At 48.6% G+C, this 21,830-nt stretch overlaps 1 protein-coding gene across 1 annotated transcript in view; it reads left to right on the forward strand.

Moving 5' to 3' along the window:
- NOTCH1 (notch receptor 1) overlaps positions 1-21,830 on the forward strand; it is an 81,201-nt gene that overhangs the window by 24,736 nt on the left and 34,635 nt on the right. The window contains exons 3-4 of the mRNA XM_044992582.1: positions 17,858-18,120; positions 19,149-19,487. Of these exons, the coding sequence (XP_044848517.1) occupies positions 17,858-18,120; positions 19,149-19,487 (602 nt within the window). The remainder of the gene's footprint in view (positions 1-17,857; positions 18,121-19,148; positions 19,488-21,830) is intronic.

The following is a 21,830-nucleotide window of genomic DNA, read 5'->3' on the forward strand; positions in this document are numbered from 1 at the left end:
GACCTGTTTGACACATGCGGCATAGATCACAGGGCTCCGTTTTGCCATGGTCGTCCCGCCCCGCCTCCCACCCCCCAACCTTCCTGACGCTCTGGAAATCTATTATCCCAGGAATATAATTGAGTTGTATCTAGAAGAACTGGTCAACATTCCTTAGAATTCAAAATTGCACATTTCAATGAGAAAACAGGAAAAACTGTCAGAAAAAATGTCTGTGATTGTCCCCACCTCCCCGCCCCCGCACACCTCCCCGCCCCATTTTTCAACCTGCTTTAGTTTTCTAATATCTGATCCAGAGAGCAGGTGGTGGTGGTGATTTGTGTTAAGTGGCGCCTAGAGGCCTGTGGTGCTAGGTGCTGTACAAACATCAAGTAAGAGGAAGCCCCTGCCCTGAAGATCTTAAAATCTAAATAGACAAGATAAAGGAAAGGAGTTCCTATTTTTATCCCTGCTGAGAAGGAGAGGTTAAGGGACTTGCCCAAGGTCACACAGGGAGTATGTGGCAAGGCTGGGAAGCGAACGTGGGTCTCCAGACTCAGTGACTTAACCACAAGACCATCCTTCTTCCCCCAAATTGTGGTGGCCTTGGGGGACCTCTCTCAGGTTGGAAGGAATAACTTGGAAAAACCTCCTTGTCAGATCCCTGTTTGGGAGAAAGTAGTTGAAAACATGGACCGGGCCCGTTGTAGCCCTGAGGAATCATGGCAGATGGCCAACAGGACAAAGCTGTCTTTCCTTTCCACCTTTAGGCAGTGCCCGGAGCATCTGGTGACTTGTTCACACACCCAGACTTGGAAAGCAGTCCAAGAAAGGATGTATCAGGCTGAAAGAGAGAGACTGTGTACCTCTGGCTAGTGCACAGGGATTGGGACTCCTCCCGCTATTTGCTTTCCCACAGGGAGCAATTTTCCATGCTTGTTTGTCTTCTCCTCATGGCAGGAAAAACTTAGCTTGCGCTGCACTAGACCAAGAGATGCAAGCTATCTCGCTGTCACCTCCATTTCCAGGTTGCAATTAAGTAGATGGGATGCTTCCAAAGTCAGCTAGGCTGACGCCCTGACGTTAAGCTGTCACGTAGACAGTAGTTTGCATGTCTAATCCTTGGCAACGCTCCTCACAGGAATTCTGTGGTGACCACCATGGTTGGTGTGCACTCAGGGAGAGCAGCTTCCAGGAGTTTATGCCTCGAAGTGGAAATCAGGATCTACTAATTGCTCTCAAATGAACTGCTTTTTCAGTGCGTGAATGAAACCAGGACACCAGCTGGAATATGGGAAGCAAATCTTTCTCTCGGTGTCCCTGAGAGCAGCTTTTCTCTACCATTGGCCTTTGCTTTTCTTATTTGTATTGCGGTAGGGCCTGGAGCTGCAGGCCGAGATCAGGGGCCCATCGCACTAGGCATTGTACAAACACACACCTGAAAGGCTGATCGTTTAATTTAAACTAAGAAATATGGGCTTGATCGTAGCCGATATACCTCCAGCGAGAATTCAGCTGAATAGAAACCAGTGATATAACTGGGTGAATAACTCCTGTGTAGGAGTTTAACAGTAAAAAACAGACCTGATAGTTGTTTTCAAGCAACCACTGGGTTACTAGACGCACATTTGGTTACATAAAGGGACTTTTTAAAGACTTGCCCAAGAGGTAGACAGTTCTAGTTTCTGTTTATCTGCATGGAGATGACAGTTATCCGCTATTAATGAACTGGTTGTACACCACTGCCCTCTACTGCATAGAATCATAAATGTTCAACTGTGTCATATCCTTTATACTGCATCCAACTCGAGGAGAGTCTCCTTTTCTTTAATTGTCATTGGAAAATGTTCCACTGTTGGGATATCCAGGTAGTGTTTGGCCAATCAGGGTTCTGCTGGAATTTGGCCTGTGAACAGGTCCAAATTGTGTTGCAACACCCTGGCTTTTGACCTAGATAGGGAGTCGGGTTATTGCATGGTGTGTGGATGAGCTTTTGGCTCATTTGGCCACAGTGGAATTTAAAGCTTGCCATGAACATGATTTCTGAGCTCTCTTTTTGTCAAGACCAAAATGGCTGCCCCATTGGGAGAGCCAACAGAATGAAGAGATCAAAGCAGTGACAAGACGGTCCAAACATTGGTTTGATGTTACTTTAGCACATGCTTGACCAGAGTTCATGGAGCTGAGAAGGTATCACAAAGGTAGTTGTTTAGCTTTGAGATACTGTGCCAAATCGAGGGACTTTGCTTTTAAGGCTCAGTGGGGTCCACACGCTAGTTTGTTGTTGCATGGGGAAGGGTTTTTTTTTAGGATGGTGAAGTATGACGTGAAGCCCTTGAGCGAATACCTCATGGATTTGATTTTCATCTCCTCTGCTGTGCTGTTTCCGAGCGATGGAAAGAATGATGCGCCAGACGCTCTTCAGACACCAGGTCAGGTGGCTTATCTAGGATCATTGATAAAAGGCCACAGATACTGTGGAACAAGGGACTCGCATCCTGGCTGCTGCTGGGGTGTGCTCTGTGCACATTCAGCACAGGTTGCATTTGCGTAGGACTTTTCATCCCAACGTTCTTTATAAACATTACGCTGTAGGTTTGGGCAGATGCAGAAATGGATGCACTTGGTAGTGAAGTGACTTGCCAAAGACCACACAATGAAGTCAGAAACCCGGACTCCTGACTCCCAGTCCTGTGCTTTGGCCACAAGACCTTCCTTCCCCATAAAGCAACAGTTTCTTTTTCCGATCTATCACTGTGCAATCAGATCTTGTCAGAAGTATTTTTTCTTTTACAGCTGCTGTTTCCATCTTTCCTTCTCAGGCCTCATCAACATACACTAATGCTGTGAATGCTAACGAAGGAGAATGTTTGGGGCCAGACCATGAAAGGTGCTGAGCCGCTACATCTGCAGGTGCACCTTTCATGTGCCCACCTCATTCCCATGTATTGAGGAAGGGTAGGAAGTCTGTGGTCCAGTGAACTCACTGAAGATGTCTGCCTAAAAACTGACAGCATGATTCAGCCTATTTGTCCCTTTACGCAGCAGTGCGGTTCATCCCCGGGGAGCTATTGGAAGCCCCGTCTCTTGAGAATACACTGATCCCTTGGGGGATTTACCATAGGGAACTCTCTTGTATTGTCAACCCCACAGGGGCTGGAGAAGGCCCTGTGCCTAATCTCTAACGGTGAGAGGTGAGCTCCTATCTCGCCAAGCTCTGATATGTTCCTGGCACAGATGATAAAGTGCTGCTTTTATTGTCAGCTGGCGAAGTTACCCCACCGGCTGATGAATAGCTGTAAACTTTGAACCCAGGCACTTGGCGTAAATAAATAAATAAGCCCTATAGTGTGAGACCAGGGACTTGTCCATAAAACAACACCTGGAGCACAGCAGCCTTTGTAATCTCCGAGGGCGACACCTGTAATCAGTGGGGCGAAGGGAATGCAGGAAATGCAAGGAGAAGGCCTGGCAATCTGGGGCTGGTGCTCCTGGCAGGTGTCAGCTGTGGAGCTGAGAACACTCTCACCTGCAAGCACCTGGGAGTGTTTACTGCTATTCAGGAGGCAGAGGGAAACTACCGGCCCCATTAATTAATTCAAAGGCAGGGGGACTAATTAAAGCCATGACCCGTCCTTCCTAGACTTTCCCACGGGTGCTTTTACCTTAGGGAAAAACAAACATGGCAGTTTATGTTTCCAGCAGATGAGGGTTAGGAAGAAGTTATTTGCTAGTGCCTGAGATAAGCAGGTCGGTGTAAACTTGGTGGGGATGTCTGGAAGGTGGGAGGTGCCAGTTCCAAACTGCCCTCCCCACCTTTTACTGGTTCTTCCTCACTGAACCTAACCACGCCAGAAGGCCAGTCTCAAGGAAGCCCCCACGCTGGTGTACTAGGCACCAGCATTTTCTTCCTGGGGCATGTAATTAGCCTTGCTAGGTGGGATTACAAGCCCCTCTGGCTATTTCCTAGATCAGCTGTCATGCCGCCCTCTCTCCAGTAAGTGACTCAGCCTCCTGAATTCCATGGCGCTAGGATTGCTGGAGCTCTGTGAGTGAAATCGTCCTGTTTGCCTTTCTCCCTCCTCTCAACCTGAGCTCGCACCCTGAACACAGAGGAGCCGGATGCCGACTCACCTTAGTTTTCACGGGGAAGTTTTAATGTTATGCCCCAAGCAGGCTTTGTTCTGAGCCCTACTGACTCTCATTTGTGGCTTTATCCCTTTGCGCTGGAGGCAACAGTGCCCAGCGCTGGCCAGGAAAACACCCACTTCCTATGACAAGAGTTTTCCTCCTATCACCCTAAGTGGGGTGTCTGAGGCTGAAAGCTCATGGGTTAGTAATACTCTAGTGTGCTGCTAACTGGGAAATGCAGGCTGGCTCTGTTTACAAGTGCTGATTCTGCTGTATACACCTGGCATCTTTTCAATAACCTTCTCTGCAAGAAGCCCTTAAAATGCTGGTTGTTTCATAGTGTAGAGTGTTACCATGTCTGTCTTGTGAGGGCTTTGCAGCTCTCCAGAATTCTGCTGCTCTCCCCCACCATGTGCTGCGCATCCCGCAGGAGCTTGGTCTTGGGTTTCTCTTCAGTCGTTTTTGCTTTGGGGGTGGGGAGGGCGGTTGCTTTATCATCTGTCTCTGGGGTGGCAGATGGGAGCTTAGCTCAGAAAGGAAAACAGCAACACTCTGAATTAGTCTTGGGTTAAAGGTCATAGAAACATCTGCCTTAGGATGCTTTCAGTGGCTGCATTTCTATAGTGTGGGATTGCATTAGGGACAGAACCTGTTGCTGGTAGGCTGATGGAAAATCCCTGCACAGTGGAAATATTGAAATAAGCGAACAAAAGGGGAGGCAATATTTGTTGAACAACAGACATGGGACAGCCTTTGGCATGTGTCCTCCCCTGTCCCTGCGCGCTGTCAGCCCTCGAGTCGGCACTTTGTGTTCCTGTGCCGCTATCTCACTACCCCGTCTTAGGACGTAGTTATACTAGTCTCTTTGCAATCAGCTCTGTGATACTCTGGAGGCCAAATTGAGACCAGGCATAGGGAAGAACAGGTCAGCTGGCTTCAGTGGAAGATACCAGGTCTGCAGTGACCCTGTGTGGTGTTTTATATCCACATTGTATTCACCTCTTTTAAAGGCATATTTGAGTACACCATATTCTTAGACACTCAGCATGCAGGAAATGAATTGTGTGTGTGTGTGTGTGTGTGTGTGTGTGTGTGTGTGTGTGTGTGTGTGTGTGTGTGTGTGTGTGTAAAATGTAAAAACATTAGACGGGTACCCAACCAATTCTACATCCATAAATCATACAAGCGTGTGTGTGGATATGGTTTTCGTATATATAGATACACACACGTGCGCACATATACACACTCACTCACTCTCTCTCTCTCTCTCATATGATCCATGGGTGTAGAACTGAGCATCCTTTTCTAACATTTGTGTTGTAATCTGTTTAGAGCCTGGGATAGACACACTGGATGAAAGTGAACGTACTACGTAGCATTTTAAGTCAGCCATGGTCTAGCGGCTGGCGCAAGGAGCTGGGGCTGCTACTCCCAGCTCTGCCACTGGGACTCACAATATGATCTTGGGCAAGTCACTTCACCTTTTGGTGTGTCATCTATAAAAGGGGGATCAGGATACAATGATCCCCACCTTAGCAGAGCACCTTGAGATCTGTGGATACAAAATGCTAAAGAAATGTTAAGTGTTATTAATTATAACCTCCCCAACCACCTCTTTTTTACCACATTACATTTCATTACTAGAAAATTTGGCAGGGACATAACTTAAAAAAAGCCAAACCCGCCACGATGGTGTCACAGGAGTTGAGCCATCAGCCTCCCTGTGTCATCTCTAAACTGAAAGGACGTTAGAGTGAACATAAAGAGCAAGAAGCCCGGCTGGTGTAAATCGGTATAGCTCCATTGGAATGAGCCAGCGTACGGCAGCTGAGAATCCTGCCCAATATCTGTGTATCTGCATGTGTCGGAAAACGGTTGCTTTATCTGCATTCTGTTATATCTTACCCCATTTCTCTCAAGATCTCACATGATAGTATAGTCACATTTGAGTCAGATCATTTTGAAAATATTATCTTAAAAATGCAGGGGATTTTTGGGGTCAGGAGGCAACTTTGTCACCAGTGTGTCCTCTCCTAGTATGCTGACTCACCCTCTTCACACCCAGACAGCATCTTAAATAACTTCCCGCGAGGTCAGTGCGGGTGCAAGTGAAAGTATTTGGCAAAAGGTGTTGAGCTCAGATGCCATTTGCCTGCTGGAGTCTTCTAACCATCGTTTCTTTTTGCAGTTGAAATATTTGACGCTTCGTCGCCAGGTTAATGAATAAATGGAAGCTTTTTCCAGCAGGGAGAACATTGATATTTTTAGCCATTCTTGTTTGCGTTGGGAATGGGCTGTGGATGGGTTGGGATTTCTGCCGTCTCTCTTGGGAACTGTTTTCTGGCATGAGCTATTGGTTGTTTCAAAGGGGATCTGGGGTTTGGGAGAAAGCAGATTGACTCCATCATGCAAGGGAGTTTGCCTATATTCTGTCTATCAGCACATGAAAATTAATGCGTATATTTGACACGTCTAGTGCAAATTCGTATTCAGCTCAGATTGCCCTGCTGTATAAAGGCAGTTTACTGAAGGGTGGGATTTGTTACATGGAGGATTGGTGTAGCCCATAGAGCTAGCTTCAGCATTTATTTAATTCAGCAGTAATCAGTAAAGGAACCTACAAGTCGGTCTCCTGTAAGACATTGGCTTAAGCAGTTAGCATATGGTTTGAGGCCTATGAACTTTGGCACAGACCAGTGGCCTAACGGTCACCCCTAAGTTTTGGGGAACTGTCAGTAGAGTGTTTAAGGGAGAAGTTTGTCCCTAACGACACCAGCCAACCACAGGAACATGAGCTAACACCAGGATGGGAATGTTTGCAAATGTCTGATAACAAGAGTTTCATGGAAATGAATTGATGTATATGAGAATAAGTTGAGATCATTATTATACTAACTTATAGGAGAAACACAGCCCAACATTAGTAGGGTGAGGACATACAAATAAGGCAGAGGAGAGAAACCCCCACTGAATATGCATTAAACATAGCAGTGTCAGTGTAACATATTAAAGAAATTGTAGCCCAGCCTGTGGGCAGGAGAAGAGAGAGATGTAGCCTTTGGGAGGTGCCTGGATGATGGCCACTGGTGATGAGGAACAACACTTCAAGTTGTTCTGCAAGGGGTGGTGTGAGTATATGGATGTTCAGATGCACATTCTGTATTATTTCTACCTAGGTTAGAGTGTTTGTGACTTTGCTAACTCTATTAATAAACTATTACAAATACACCAGGGCGGGCTCCTAAAGGGTGAGTGTTGCAACTGTGCCCATCGAGGTTCCCAACTATACAGTAATTTTAATAATACTGGGCCTGATCTTGGGACAAGAACCTGTCAAACCTCAGAGTGATCCTGGGAATTTTTAAGTAATCAATGTAATTAATATACGATTCATAGATCGGGCTACATGAGTGAATGAGGCTAGGAGGGCTAAAAGTCTTTCTCTGAAGGCCCTGCTAAAACATTCTGGTCATGGGACGGTCACACTAGCCTGGAGCAAAGCCCCGCAAAGTTCACTGTGCTGTTGCCAGTGGCTTGTATCTTGTTGACTTTCCCAAGCTGAGCAGGGTTGGGTCTGGTTAGTAGTTGGATGGGGCGGGAAGAGCACTACCAACCCTACATCCGTCTTCAGTATGGCCTGAATTAAAACAATCAATGCTGCATCATGGTGCGAGAAGGGGCTGTGTTGTCTTTTTGCATTCAGTGAAAACCAAGGTTAACTGGTGACGGGATCAGTCTGAAAGATCTCCCCACTTGTGATCAGGAAAGATACCATGGCACTTTGCACAAGAGTTAGGGCCGGATTTTCAAAGGAATTTAGCCAAGGAACTGAGTGCCGGATTTTTAAAGGTATTTAGGCACCTGGTGGGATTTTCAGAATCATCTAGTTGCCTTGGCTAATTGCCATCTCAGATAATGACATTTCACTTCCCTGAATCCCAGTATTGTCAGCCCCAAGCATCCAAATTCATGAGCGAGGCCCTAAAATCATGAGATTGGTTTAAAAATCTTGAGATTTAAAATAATAATAAAATTTGGATTCTTTTTATTTGCCCTTGGTTTCTGAGCCTTTAGGTTACACATGGGTCATATTTTCAAGCTTTTCTCTGCAACCACAAGGACCAGAAACTTTTTTTTTAAATGAAACCCGAGCTTCTCAGTTAATCACAGGATTCCCAGAGCTGGGGCTTGAATTAAAACACCAAATAGTGTCAGACTCGCAGTAAAATTGCAAAAGTTGGCACTCAGTAGAATCTTCTTTGTAGTTTCAACTAACTACAGTACCCTTCACTCCCTCTTCTAAGAATTGATCCCACAGACACGTACACATACAAGTAAAGTTACTCACCTGTGTGTCTGCAAATATGGGCCCATGAACTACAGAGGTTGGTGGCTTTCAATGACAAAATGATTCTTGTTTGTAAAGAGCTATAAGATCCTGCAGGGTGGGCAGTGCTGGAAACGTATAAGATATAATTAGTTATCTTGTTTCCATGCCTTATGAGCATGGAAAAAACAAGCATAAGTTCAGGAGTTGCTGGTGTCAGCGTTCAGTATTCCTGATGAGACTGATAACCGTTTGATCGTCTCTGCAAAGATGGCAATATTCATGCCTGCAGCAGGGGGACAGAGGAAGCCCTCACTCCATAATTTTGAAAAGGTCATCAGATTAATGCGAACCTGCAAGGAGTGCTCCACAGAGTGAGATTGGATGGTAGCGATTTCTCTAGCGTTTTCCCCAATGGCAGGTGGGAATGGTATCCCATTGCTTCCAGTACTGAGTGTATAGCAGAGAGAGACACCGGGACACTTTCTTTCCTTTCCTTTCTTCCTGGTTTTGATTGTTCTAATTCAACAGTTGCAGGGAATTGGGGGCTGGGTCTGTGCAGTGGCTCCTGGAGTCTGTGCAGAGCCCTGATAGGTCTTAGTCCATGTAACACACACACTTGCAGTCTTGCGTTGATTGCAACAGGAATAAAGCCAGGTGGGTTTTGTTCGGTTGCTTTTTGCTTAAAATTTGCTTTAATAGTAAATTTTATCCACAGTCTTTCTGTGTCTGCCCCGACCTGCTCCAAAGGTGCTAATATTACCAAGGCCCTTTTGTCAGAGGGGTAGTTGTGTTACTCTGTAGCCACAAAAACGAGGAGTCCGGGTTGTTTTTCAAGTCCCTTTTGTCTTGCATCCTTTGCACACATGAGTTCTCTTTCTTTCAGAACAGCTCTGCTGGCCAGAGTTTTCCTCTCCCGAGGAGTGTTCCAGACTTCCAGGTGTCAGGACTTAGGCCCTGATTCAGCAAATCATTTGAGTGCATACTTGTATTCCAGTGAGTCTTAAGCACATGCTTAATATTAAGCATTATGCGTAAGCGCCCTGCTAAATAGGGATGGAGCAAAGCAAATGTTTAAATGCTTTGCTGAATTGGGGCCTATAAGCAGTGTTGTCAACTGAATTTTGGCCCCAAAAGTTCAAAATTTCTACAAATCCACCTTTTCAAAACCTAAGAGCAACCGAAATATTTCTGTGAAACTAAAGAAAAATACAAACCAAACGTCTATTTTAAAACTGCCCGCAGTGCCTGAAAGCAGTAGGTTGCTGACTAAGAAACTGAAAGGGAAACTGACCCTAAACAAATATGAAAGTGGCTTCATTGTCCAAGGTGTGAGAAATGCAAAAAGTAAACAAAGAGCATAAAAATGTACAGCGTCTTAACACGTCCTTTGCTGTTAATGCTCTGCAGTGTTACTGATAACCTAGGCAAGGATATTTGTTTGTTTAAAATAAGATTTGTAAATTTAGCGACTCTTTAACATGATCATATATTCATAGACTTTTAGGACCTTTTTGATGAACTAGTCTGAGCTCCTGCATAACACAGGCCAGGAACTTTTATCCTGTGATTGTGGCATCAGGCCCATAACTTCTGATTGAGCTATAGCAGATCTTTTAGAAACACACTAGATTTTGATTTAAAGATATGACAGAGAATCCACCCTGTCCCTAGGTAAGTTGTCCCAATGGGTAGTTAATTAACCTCACTGTTAGGGTGACCAGATGAGAGGAAGAAAATATCGTGACACATGGGGGAGGGAGGGGTCACCGGCGGATCAAAAAAAAAAAAGTGCCGAGCGCTGCCGGCGGAGCAAAAAAAGAAAAAAAAGAGTACCACGAAATATCGGGACAAATTGTGTCCCGACAAAAGATCGGTCAGGACGCGGGACAAATGCCTAAATATCGGGACGGTCCCAATTTTATTGGGACGTCTGGTCACCCTACTCACTGTTTTAAAAAAAAACAAAAAACAAAACAGTGCAACACTTCTAATCTGAATTTGTCTAGCTTCAGCTTCCAGCCACTGAATCTTAAAACGCTGCTAACGAGAATCCAAATTGGAAATGGTCCGAAAACTAATTGGGTGGGTGGGCTTTACTCCCAGCAGTGTCCGTGTGAGCCGTATTTCAAATCCCAGCAAAACCCCACCACACATGAATCTGAATTCCAGTTATGGAATTACTGAGAACCCACCACGTCCCAGTTCCCTTTGATTCAATTCCCACTAGAACATGGTTGAATGCCAGATGAACTGAAGCTGATATTAAAATGAGAGTGGTTTCCAAGATTATAATGTCACTGCAATTCAGTCCATCCCTGGATACAGAACCCTCTTCCCCCGCCCCTGCCTCTCACTTCACAAACCACTGAGCCTCTGCAGGGACCCTACATAGGAAGGCGCCACTGAGCGAGCTGAAGACGATTTCACAACGTATTCCTAACGGCAGAGCCCAGTTTGGTTTTGTTTGAATCCAGCACATTGGGGTTTTTTGTTTGTTTCTTTCTCTCTAGGATGGAGACGGGTGAGAATCTTGCGCCGTTCTCATTGCAGGCAACTGTGAAAGTTCTGAGGATTGTTTTTAAAAAAGGGGGGAAAATGGTGGTTTTAACAGATGACTGCACACTTTAGCGGTGTACAGCCGGCGTGCCTTCGCTGGCCCTCTGGGACGGAGAGGAGGGGTGCGCGGCACAATGGCCTCTCTCATAGGAACAGCAGGCTTCAAAACCAGCCTGTTGAATTCCCTAACGCAGGGATGCAGTTCAACCACCCAGAAGTCCACTTCCTTCCCCGTCCCCGAAGCTGCCCCCCGCCCACCCTGTGCAGCGCTTGAAGTTTATTGGACGGCAGGGTACCCGGCAGCTGCCGTCCCCTCATTAACATGCACACCTGCTCCCCACAGCCTTTTGTGTGTCCAGCAGATGCCCTGATTTATTATTATACACATTTTCTTTTTCATTGGGCCTGGATAATGCCATCTCATTAACTCAAAATGTCTCCGAATCCTGACAAATTCTCACACAATCCCCAACAATGAAATCAGAATCAGGTTAAAAAAAAAGGGGGGGGGGGACAGGCGGTGGGAGGAGGGGGGACGGGACCTAGATTTATTCCTGCCTCTCTCATCTCCCACTAGAATGTTTTGCAACCTGCTTCTTTGGTGGCTTTAGCACAGGCTGGAATGCCTCTGGGTTTACGCTTGCTATGATTCATTGGAAGAATCGCCCCTTTGGGACTTAATAATATTCAGTATTTTGTAAACTCTTTGGCGGTTTTCAGGCCGTCAGGGTGGAACCACGGGAACCTCACACTTCAGAGGCAATTCAGTATTGTCCAGTGTCAGGTTTGAAACGAGGCTTTGTGGAGCAGCGAAGTATTCATTAGAGAAAATCTAGATAGTTCAGCTCAGTCTGTTTCTGATCCTGTTCCCTCAGGCAGCTGAGGACTCAGCCGCTTGGAGGATCAGATGTTAAATATGCACATGTTATTTATTTCTATTATGGGAACACCTAAGCACCCTGATGAAGGATCTGGCCCTCGCTGTGCTAGGTGATACACAGACGAGGAACAGAGATGCCAGTCCTTGACCTAGAAAGCTCACAATAGGACAGGACCCAACAGATGGACAAAACACAAATGGGAGTTGTTGGGAGGATGAGATCACAATGAAGTAACAGAGTTTCATGTGAGAACAGAAGGCTCAGCTTGCCGCTTGCATAACCTGAGTTAGCCTCATGGCTGTGTTTAGTCATACTAATGATGCTCACAGAGCTATGCCAGCAGGAAGTGAAGTAACAGGCATCTCATGCTTAAAGTTCCAGCTATTTTTTTCTTTGCTGCTAAACACAGCAGGGTGAAATGGCAAAGAAGCCTTGTGCTGGCTGAAAGGCCTCAGCTCACATCAGTGGTGCTAGCAGCCACTGTCGTTTGTTTTCCATGAACTTCTGTACAAGTGGCTCTTTGCCACTGCTGTTCACGTGGATGTTGTAGAAAGCAGAAGTCTCACCAGTCCTCGTGCAAATAAATGTTTGCACAAATGCTTGCACCATAAGTAGCTTATCTAACTCCTCCTTCTGTATAAAGGATTAAGTTATCCAGTCACGAGTGCAAAAAAATACTATGTGACCTCGAATGACCAATTGCAAAATGTAACTCGTGACTACCGACAGCCAGTAGCTTGTCAGCAAATCCACGAATTTGGTCATGTGGGGAAAAGGAAGCAGTGAATGAGGTTGAAGAGTGATCGAATTCTTAAATATTGACATGTGGGGAATTGAGAACAAAAAAGGGGTTTCAGGGCCAGGGTCTCAGCTGGCGTGAATCAGCATCTCTCCGGTAATGTCGGTGGAGCTCTGTGGACTTACGCTAGTTGAGGCTCCGGCTCAAACCGATTTACTGAGCTGTAGTGCTAATATTTCTGGCAACGGCAGCGGGGATTCTGGTCACGGCTCCCCACTGTGAGTAGCTTTATTGAATGTGGCTGTTAAAAACCATGTGGCCAGAGCTCGGATCCAGTGCCCGTTGAAGTCAGTGGGTGTCTTTCCATTGACTTCAGCGGGCTGCAGATCAGGGCCCAAGAGCTACAGAACTCGGTCTCTCCGTAACTCACTAAAATAAACACAATCGTTCTCCAAACTCATTGCCCCCAGTTACAGCTTTGATGGACGCCACATAATGTGAAACAGGCAAATGTCTGGAGGAGGAATTTAACAGGGTGGGCCAAACTCTGCTCTCAGCTACAGCCATGTAAATCTGGAATACCTCGATATGCCAGGTCACCCCACCGCTGTCTGGAATTCCAGCTGCGTCACTAGGCTCAGGATCGAGCCCCGGTCCCTCACATTTCTACCGTTTCACTCCTTATGTGCTCCCTTTCAGGGTGGGGTGGGGGGGCTGCTGATTAGAGGCTGGTAGGGCCACAGCAATGGAGTAAAGCTCCCTTTGAAGTGCAGTAACGCGAGCGTCCCAGTTCAAAGAGTGAAATAAACAGGATCTTGTGTTGAAAAGGCCAAACAAAAGGTGCTGAGCCGGGCAGATTTGTGCCAGCGAGGCGTTGACGAGACTTGTCTCCAGAACCTTCTTTTGAAGATCAAGTGCCCGCCCTCTTGCCCCATCCCACTCTTCCCCCCCTGTTGTCATCAGCTTGGAGGGGTCCCTGCTGCGGGTCGTTCCCAACAATGGGGTACATTGAAATCTGATTGTTGTCCCCTCCCCCCGCCCCCTTCTTGTTTAATTCATGAATGAATCACAGAGAACAATGGGGTGCAGACGTAAGGGCGAACCCCACTTCGTGGCAGGGGATTCATCTTTGCTGGGAGGATCTGGGAGTGTGGGGCAAAGGGAATCTCTTTGAAGCATTAAGCCTGGTCAGTTACTGGGGGACCAGGGATACCACAGAGCAAACTTAAGCAGCCACTGTTTGTGAGTCAGGAATGACAATCTATTCCGTGGGTAGCATTTCAATCCCCAAGTTGCCGAGCACCCTGAGCTCCTGCCGACGTCAGTGCTGGTTGAAGTTGCTTAGCCCTCTCACAAGGTCACCATTTCACAGCTTCCATTTTCTGCTGGGTTTTATCTACATTTATTTGGGGCCAGATCTGAGTAGCCCTTTACCACGGGAGCAATCCTGTTGATTTCCGTGGGGCTAGGTGCAGAATAAAGTCACAAAAACAAATCCATGTTTTGATCTCGTGCTTGTCCGGAGTAGATCTCAGCGTTCTACAAAGGAGGTGAGTGTCGTTACGCTGTGTGAGTAGCAGGGGCAGAATCTGGCCCTTATTTCTTCATCCTCTCTTCCTCCCTGTCATCATCCCTGAAAGGCTGGCTTATGTTAAAGCACCTAAGTGTTAGGTCAGGAAACACTCCCCATTTGCAAGCCTCTCCCATCACCTGGTTTTGTTTTCTCATGAGCCAGTTGGCTTGGACCTTTTGGCTTCTGGTAACAGATGGTTGGGCCAGTCGCCATTTCATGTGTCTTTTTTTTAAAAGGCCTCCATGCTGAGATAAAACTCAGGCATGTGTTTGTTTGGCCTCTCCCACTGCTGGAGAGAATACGGCTTTGGAAAGTGTTTATCTTCAAGGAAGATCGGAGCAGCTGTTTAGGAAGACAGTAATGTAAGAGAGAGCATAAATATGCCACACCTGTTATCCAGGCTAAAGCTGAGCTCGTGTTTGCCAATGCTGAGATATGTTTGACTGTGATTTCTGCAAGACGGAGGGATGTTGGGGAAGCTGTCAGTTGTTGATGAAATAGTAATACTGCCACCGGACTCCTTGTTAATACTGTACCGTTGACAGAAAGCTCGAGGGATCTCAAAGCACTTTACATGAGTGTTGTGGCCCTTTTGGGGCTCCATCCAGCCAAGCACTTAAGCTCAAGAGTAACTTTAATCCCATAACTAGTCCCATTGACTTCAGGGCAGTGACTTGGGTCGTAGCGTTATACGCATGCTCGAGTGCTTTGTTAGACTGGGGGCTTTGGCCGTTGCACATGTCAAAATGCAAAGGGGCCCCTGATCGCAGATCATTCTGAAGGTACTTTGCATGCAACCCCTTTAAGCTCTCTGCTGTCAGGTTGCAAGTGGCCAAGAGCCTGAGACAAAGTGGAGGAATTAAGAGCATGGTCGGAAAGGCCAGCTGTATGTTTTGGGGCAGAAGGGTGGAAATTGACCTGTCCATGTCAAATCTGGCTTCCTGCTCAGGAGAGGGTGAGGGAATCTATCCAGGACAAAGTATGTGGGTACAAAGACCTCTTAGCACTGTTCAGAATACTCTCTGCTGTCCCACAAACCCTGATTGGGTCTCTACAAGGACTTCATTTTATGATTGCAGGGTGGCATTTTAGTTAAACATCCAAAGGCCTAGTGGACAGAGCACTGGACTGGGACTCAGGAGACCTGGGATTTTTTGCAGCTCTGCCACTGGCCTGCTGGATGACCTTGGGCAAGTCGCTTTCCTTTCCCGTGCCTCAGTTTCCTCGTCTGTACAATTCGGATAATGATGCTGACCTCCTTTGCAAAGTGATTTGAGATCTACTGATGATGAGTGCTACGTGAGAGCCAGGTGTTACTATTTTGCAGGTCTCTGCATGCTACCCGGCTGGGGCTTCTCTTTCATCTTTTCCTTCTCTCTTAGTGTGAAATTCACCCTTGTCCAGAGAAGCCGGCAGAAGGCCTGTACCCCACGTAAATCTTCAAAATAGGCCTCAAGTGGTCCGTTGTGCTGGCTCTCTACACAGGGAGGAATTTCAAGCAGAGTGAATATATATCACACACACGTATCATCAGTGCTTGGGTCCCTTTGATCCTTAGACTTGCATAGTTCCATAAAAAAAAATCAATAAAACGGTATTCCCAGCAAACGTGCTATGCTAACTGGCATCCCTTAAAGAAATAGACCCCACCAGCTCTGATATTGATTAGGGACAGGAGAGGGAGTTGGGGATTGTTCTTCCTCTGCTCAGCTGGTTTGGGAAAGGCAATTCGCATAGATCCTAAGCTTCAATTATTCGGTTGTGCTTCAAGGGAGTCGGAAGATGCCCCGCAAGCTCTTTGAAATCTCAGTGATTTCTGGCACTCCTGTGCTCTGGAAAATGTTGGAGACAGGTGGCAAGGGATGGGAGCTAGCGGGTGTGTGTGAAAGTGATTCTCACACAGGCAGGGAAGTTGGCAGCTTTGTGGGCTGCAAGGAGTGTTCTTCTTTCTCTCCTCCACAGCGGGCTGCGAGGGTCATCAAAGGTGCCCATGAAGGGGCGGGGAAAGGGAGAAGCCAAAACAGATGCTGTAACTGAAACCACATGGGCAAAAATTGTCCTAAGATAAAGCAACGGTGCTATGGACCCAGCACAGAAGCCTATCTCAGGCTTTAGGAGGGAAAATGCCCACTCAAGCTGGGAGCACAGGATCTGTATGCTCAGTGTTAGTCTAAATGCCTTTTTACAACACATCTGAGATGAGAAGTGGGCTCTTCTCGGTCTGATTTTAGCACAGACTGAACTTCTCCCTTTCTTTTCCCCTGCACAATCCACCTAGCTGTCTGTACCATGTGTATTTAACCCCCTACAGCCTGCACTGAGCTGCCAGAAAAGGGAGCTGCTGTTTGCCCTCTGTGTGTTTACTTTGTTTTTAATGATCAGCTGTGTAACTCGGTTTGAGACTGAACTCGGCATTTTCTCATCGGTGTGATGGTCACACCCCACAAGGCAAATGTTTCTTCTCTGATCCGTTATCATTATAATTAATAAACCTGTATATTACCATAGTGCCTACAAGCCTGGATCGGGATCAGAGCCCCACTGGCCATAAGTGCCAACTCCGTGGGTGCTCCGGGGCTGGAGCACCCACGGAAAAAAATGCAGCCCTGAGGATCAGCTCCTCCCCTCCCCACTCTGCCCTCCCGCTTGCTGGCAGGCCCTGCTAATCAGCACGGCCACCTCCCTCCCAGCACCTCCTGCCCACCACCATCAGCTGTTCAGCACCATTTAGGAGGTGCTGGGGGAGAGGGGGAGGAACAGGGGCAGGAAGAGGTGGGGGGCGGGGCTGGGGGCGGGGCAAAGGTGGGAAGAGGCAGGATAGGGAGGGGTTGGGGGAAGGGGTGGAGCAGGGGCGGGGCCTAGGGCAGGAGGCGGGGCTTTGAGCACCCCCCGGGGACACTGGAGCCTCTGCGAGGTGCTGTACAATCATGTGATTACATGGTCCCTGTCGTGTGGCGCCTGCAATCCAGTCTGCACAGGCAGACTCCATACCAGTCTGAGTCTCTTCACAGGAGCAAGGGGTCCACCTGGACGGCTCCAATTGCAGGAAGGGGGTTAGGTGCTGTCTGACTTGCCCGGTGGCTTTGCCTGCAGTTTTATGGCTGTGAAATTCTGGACAGAGGCTGCACTTGGGAGAAGGAAGAACATCCTAGAGATGAAGAAAAATGTCTCCTTTTACTTTTCCCTGCCATCAGAGCAGGCACCGCAGCACCAGTAGGAACCAGTTCACTGCCACTGCTCTTGTGTGACTGACAGTACCGAGCACACTCCGCAGAAGGAGCTCACAGCACTTCCTCCATGCTGATTAAGCCTCCTGATGCCCCCATGTGGGAGGGGTGGGAACAAGATGCTTCTTTGGTGCTAAAAGTTTGGCCTTATCCCCTTGTATCGTAGCCAGGTTGCTATCGGGGAATAAGGCACCCGAGGCCGCGTGTTTCCAGAGCCCATCTGCACCAATTGAAATGTTGTTTGTTGCATTGCTGTGTGTGCAGCTGGCCTGTCTGAGAGCTCACCCCTGGCCTTTGCAGCCAAGAATTTAGCTACACAAGAGAAATGGCCCAAATCAAACCCTTTCCCCTGCCTTGCCGGCTCTCTGCAGTGGCTGCTTTATCTTGGGAATGGTGGGGCGGTCTGACTGACTCTGACTTGGTGTTTTTTCTTCTCCCCAGATGCAACAGTGCCCATGTAGGCGACCGGTGCCAGCTGCCAAACCCCTGCCTCAGCTCCCCATGCAAGAACGCTGGCACCTGCCACCCGGTCATCCGTGGCAATGCTGTGGACTACACCTGTTCCTGCCGCCTGGGCTTCACAGACAGTCTGTGCCTGACTCCCGTGGAGAACGCCTGCCTCAACAACCCCTGCCGCAATGGAGGGACCTGCGACCTGCTCACGCTGACTGAGTACAAGTGCCGGTGCCCTCCAGGATGGTCAGGTGAGACCAGCATGCATACCTCCCTCGGGGAGCCCCAAGAGCCCCACTGCCCGCATCCCCAACACACAGGGGTGGGATTGTTGTAATGCCCTGCCTGCAGGGGCGGCTCCAGGCACCAGCACACCAAGCTGCGGGGGGCGCCCTGCCGGTTGCCATGCGGGTGGCAGTCAGCCTGCCTTTGGCAGGTCTGCCGGTCCTGTGGCTTCGGCGGCAATTTGGCAGCGGGTACGCCAAAGGCGCGGGACTGGCAGACCTCCCGCGGGCGTGCCACCGAAAACCGCCTGACTGCCATGCTTGGGGCAGCAAAATACATGGACCTGCCCCTGCCTGCATGGAGCAGAGTCCCCAAAGCCAGGACTGGCCTTGGAAATCCAGGGTGAGGGGCATTTGCAATGCCTGCTCCCACATAGCAGCTCCCATCCGGTCTTCTAAGGGGGCTCACTGCAGCTGGTCAGGGGCAGGAGGGTCCATGCAGAGCAACACGGGGCGCTTCCTCCTGCCCCCAGGCAGCGAGTGTGTTGCCGTCCTTGTGGGGGCTTGGAAGACCAGGTCTCCTACATGGCAGTGCTATCTAGTGCCTGTCCATGGGAACGAGTAGACAGTGAGAGGGCTTAGAAACCAGCCTCGAAACTCCTCCAGGCCCTGCACCTACAGGCTCCAGGGCAGGCAGCATCGACTCCATCCTTTGTCCTGTCTGCTCTGCGTGGACATGAAAGATACCTCAGCCTTTTTGGTTAGTGGAGTGGCTTGTCCCCTTCTCCTCTTACTACCGTGCCGCGGGCCAGGCGTCGTGTGGGAACACCGTGTGTACAGCTGGGATGTGCTTTGGGGTGGGAGGTACTATCAAGGTGGGGAGTGTGTGTTGTGAATGAAACACACCTCTGTGCAGACTGAATGCCAGTGCAGGAGGAGCACAGTTCAGCCACTGGAATCCCAGAGAGGGGGCAGGATTGGGGGGCACAGGAACCCACAAGGGACTCTGCATCTATCTGCAATCTCCATCCCCACCCTCTTTGTTCGCTCCCCAGGAAAGACCTGCCTGCAGGCAGACCCCTGTGCCTCCAACCCCTGTGCCAACGGAGGGCAGTGCGTTCCTTTCGAAGCCCATTACGTCTGCAAGTGCACTAAGGGCTTCCATGGGGCCAACTGCAAGCAGGACGTGAACGAGTGCAACACCAGTCCTCCCATCTGCAAGAATGGCGGGAGCTGCACCAACGAGGTCGGGACCTACCAGTGTTCCTGCAAGCCAGCATACACGGGCCTGAACTGTGAGCACCTCTATGTGCCTTGCAATCCCTCGCCCTGCCAGAACGGGGGCACTTGCCGTCAGACCGGCGAAACCACCTACGACTGCACGTGTCTTCCAGGTACAGCCGGCCTTGCTCATGCTTTGGCCATGGGGATCCAGTGATGAGGGCACTAGCATGGGTCTTGAGAGATCAGGGTTCATTTCCTTGCTCTGCTGCAGACTCCCTGTATGACCTGGGGCAAGTCATTTGAGGTATGTCTGCCCTGAAGTCGGGACAGCACCTGTAGGTGTAACGGAGCTAGCTTTGATTGAGTTAGCTTGCTAAAAGCAGTAGTGTAGCTGCAAAGTATGTACCCTAGTCAAGGGTTGGAGGGAGGCTAGCCCCTGCCGATGCAGCTACACTGCTATTTTTAGCAAGCTAGCTCAAGCCGTGCTAGTTCAGGTGCATTTACACATACTGCGGTCGCACCTCCCAATTACTGTGTAGACATACCCTTAGTTTCGCCGTGCTTCAGTTCCCCCTTTGTAACATGGGCAATAACGGCACATCCCTGCTGCACAGAGGTGCCGTGGCGATAAATACTATGTTAGATTGTGAGATGCTGAACTATGACATTGGTGAGGGCCATATAAACATCTCCAATCGGTAGATTTGTCTGAGTTGCCATTCATTTTGGAGGACTGATTTTCATCCTATTGACCCTGAAGTATTGAGATGCAGAAAGCTCAGCAAATTCAAAACTTTTCCAAGTAACTACAGTGCAATATACCTGCAGTGACCACTCGAGGGATCGAGAACAACCAACAGCTCTAACAGAGATGTTCTCAGTAAGTCTGGGCGCATACTTTGTGGCAGCCCCTGCTGACGGGAAATATCATCTGAGAGATTATCTCCAGATGGAAATTGACTCCAGTAGCTAATCTGGAATAGTTATTTCAGTAGACGCGCCTGTGCGGACACTCTTACTCTGACCTAAGAATGCCTTTTTCTGATTTAGCTTAATCCACTTCTAAAGTGGCACAGTTATTCTGGAATAGCTAGTTCGGTAAATTTCCAAGTGGAGACAAGCCCTGATGGAGAGGCCTCTTGGCCTGAGTTGGCGAAGGGAGACCCTCCCCATGCTCTCTGCTGCCCCTGCTGGGCAAACCATGGAACAGCACAGATCGGTTCCTGTAGGAGGGCTGGAATAAACGACCGTGAAAGGGGAGAATGGGGTGGGAGAGAGGAAGGGAAAGGGTGGGGTTACCCGCTCTCAGTTAAATTCATCCCTGTGCAGAGGGAGTAGGCCCAGGCGTAAGCCAGTGAGGATTTAAGTGGAGTACAGGCCTAGGGCTAACTGCTCGCCAGTCAGGGAGATGAACGCAGGTCTCTGAACTCAGGGAGTCCTTTCGGTTCTGTCGTGCTGCAGAGGTTTTCACCGCAGCACGCTGGGGTCAGAGCCTGAGCAGCTGGAGGGGAACTGGTTGAGCTTTGCTCGTGGGTGTGAGACAGCTCCCCGGCTTCTGCGGCAGCGAGGTGCTCGCGGCCAGACGGAATGAAATTTACAAACTTCCTGCCTGTCGGCAGCCTGCCCCCAAGAAGGAGCTGCGGTTAGGCTGGGTGAAGAGGAGGCCGAATAGCAGGAGAGCTTTGTTTTCAGGGGGATTAGTCTGGTTTCTCACCCAAACCGGCCTCCTCCACCTGTCTGAGGCAGACACAGCGAGAGGAAGCATCTGCCTAGTCACCCCCCGTTGGAAAGACGCTATCGGCCGTGTTAAGCTGCCTGGGAAATGTCTGTGCGGTGGAGAGGGCTCGAGGATTTTTAATCTCTTTTCACAGATAAACCATGATAGGGTGGATACTTCGGGTGTGAAGATAATATAGTGATTAGAGTGGGGGACTTGTATTTAGGCTCCCCCCTGCTTCTCTTCCCGACCTCCTTGGGGAGTGACACTTAGTGGTTAAAGCAGGGAGTGCGCAATCAAGACCTCCTGGGTTCTATCCCTATCTCTGCGGTTGACTTGCTTTGTGGCCTCTCTGTGCCTCAGTTTCCTTCTCTGTAAAATGGGAATTATGATATTTGTATAGCAACATGGGAATTACCAGACTAGATCAGACCCCAAGTCCATCTATTCCAGTGTCCAGCACCAGCTGCTTCAGAGAGAGGTGTAAGAACCCTCCAGAAGGCAGATGTGGGATAATCTGCCCTCAGCATAGCTCTCATCCTGATCTCTAATAGTTACATTAGTTTTAGCCCTGGAGCATGAGGTTCAATATCCCTTCCACAATGTAGAACTTCCCTGCCCAGCTTCCCAGGACTGTCGTGAGGCCCCTGTCATCCATGTTCATCAAACAAGAATGACCTAAAATGACAGAGCTATAGATGAGCTGCCTACGTGACTTAGAACAGCAGAGCTTTCTCCTGGGCCAGATAAGGGAATGAACTTCCAAAGCTGGTGAGAGCTGGGAGCAAGTTCTCAT

This window comes from Mauremys mutica, chromosome 18 (assembly GCF_020497125.1).
Source record: "Mauremys mutica isolate MM-2020 ecotype Southern chromosome 18, ASM2049712v1, whole genome shotgun sequence".
Lineage (NCBI taxonomy): Eukaryota > Metazoa > Chordata > Testudines > Geoemydidae > Mauremys > Mauremys mutica.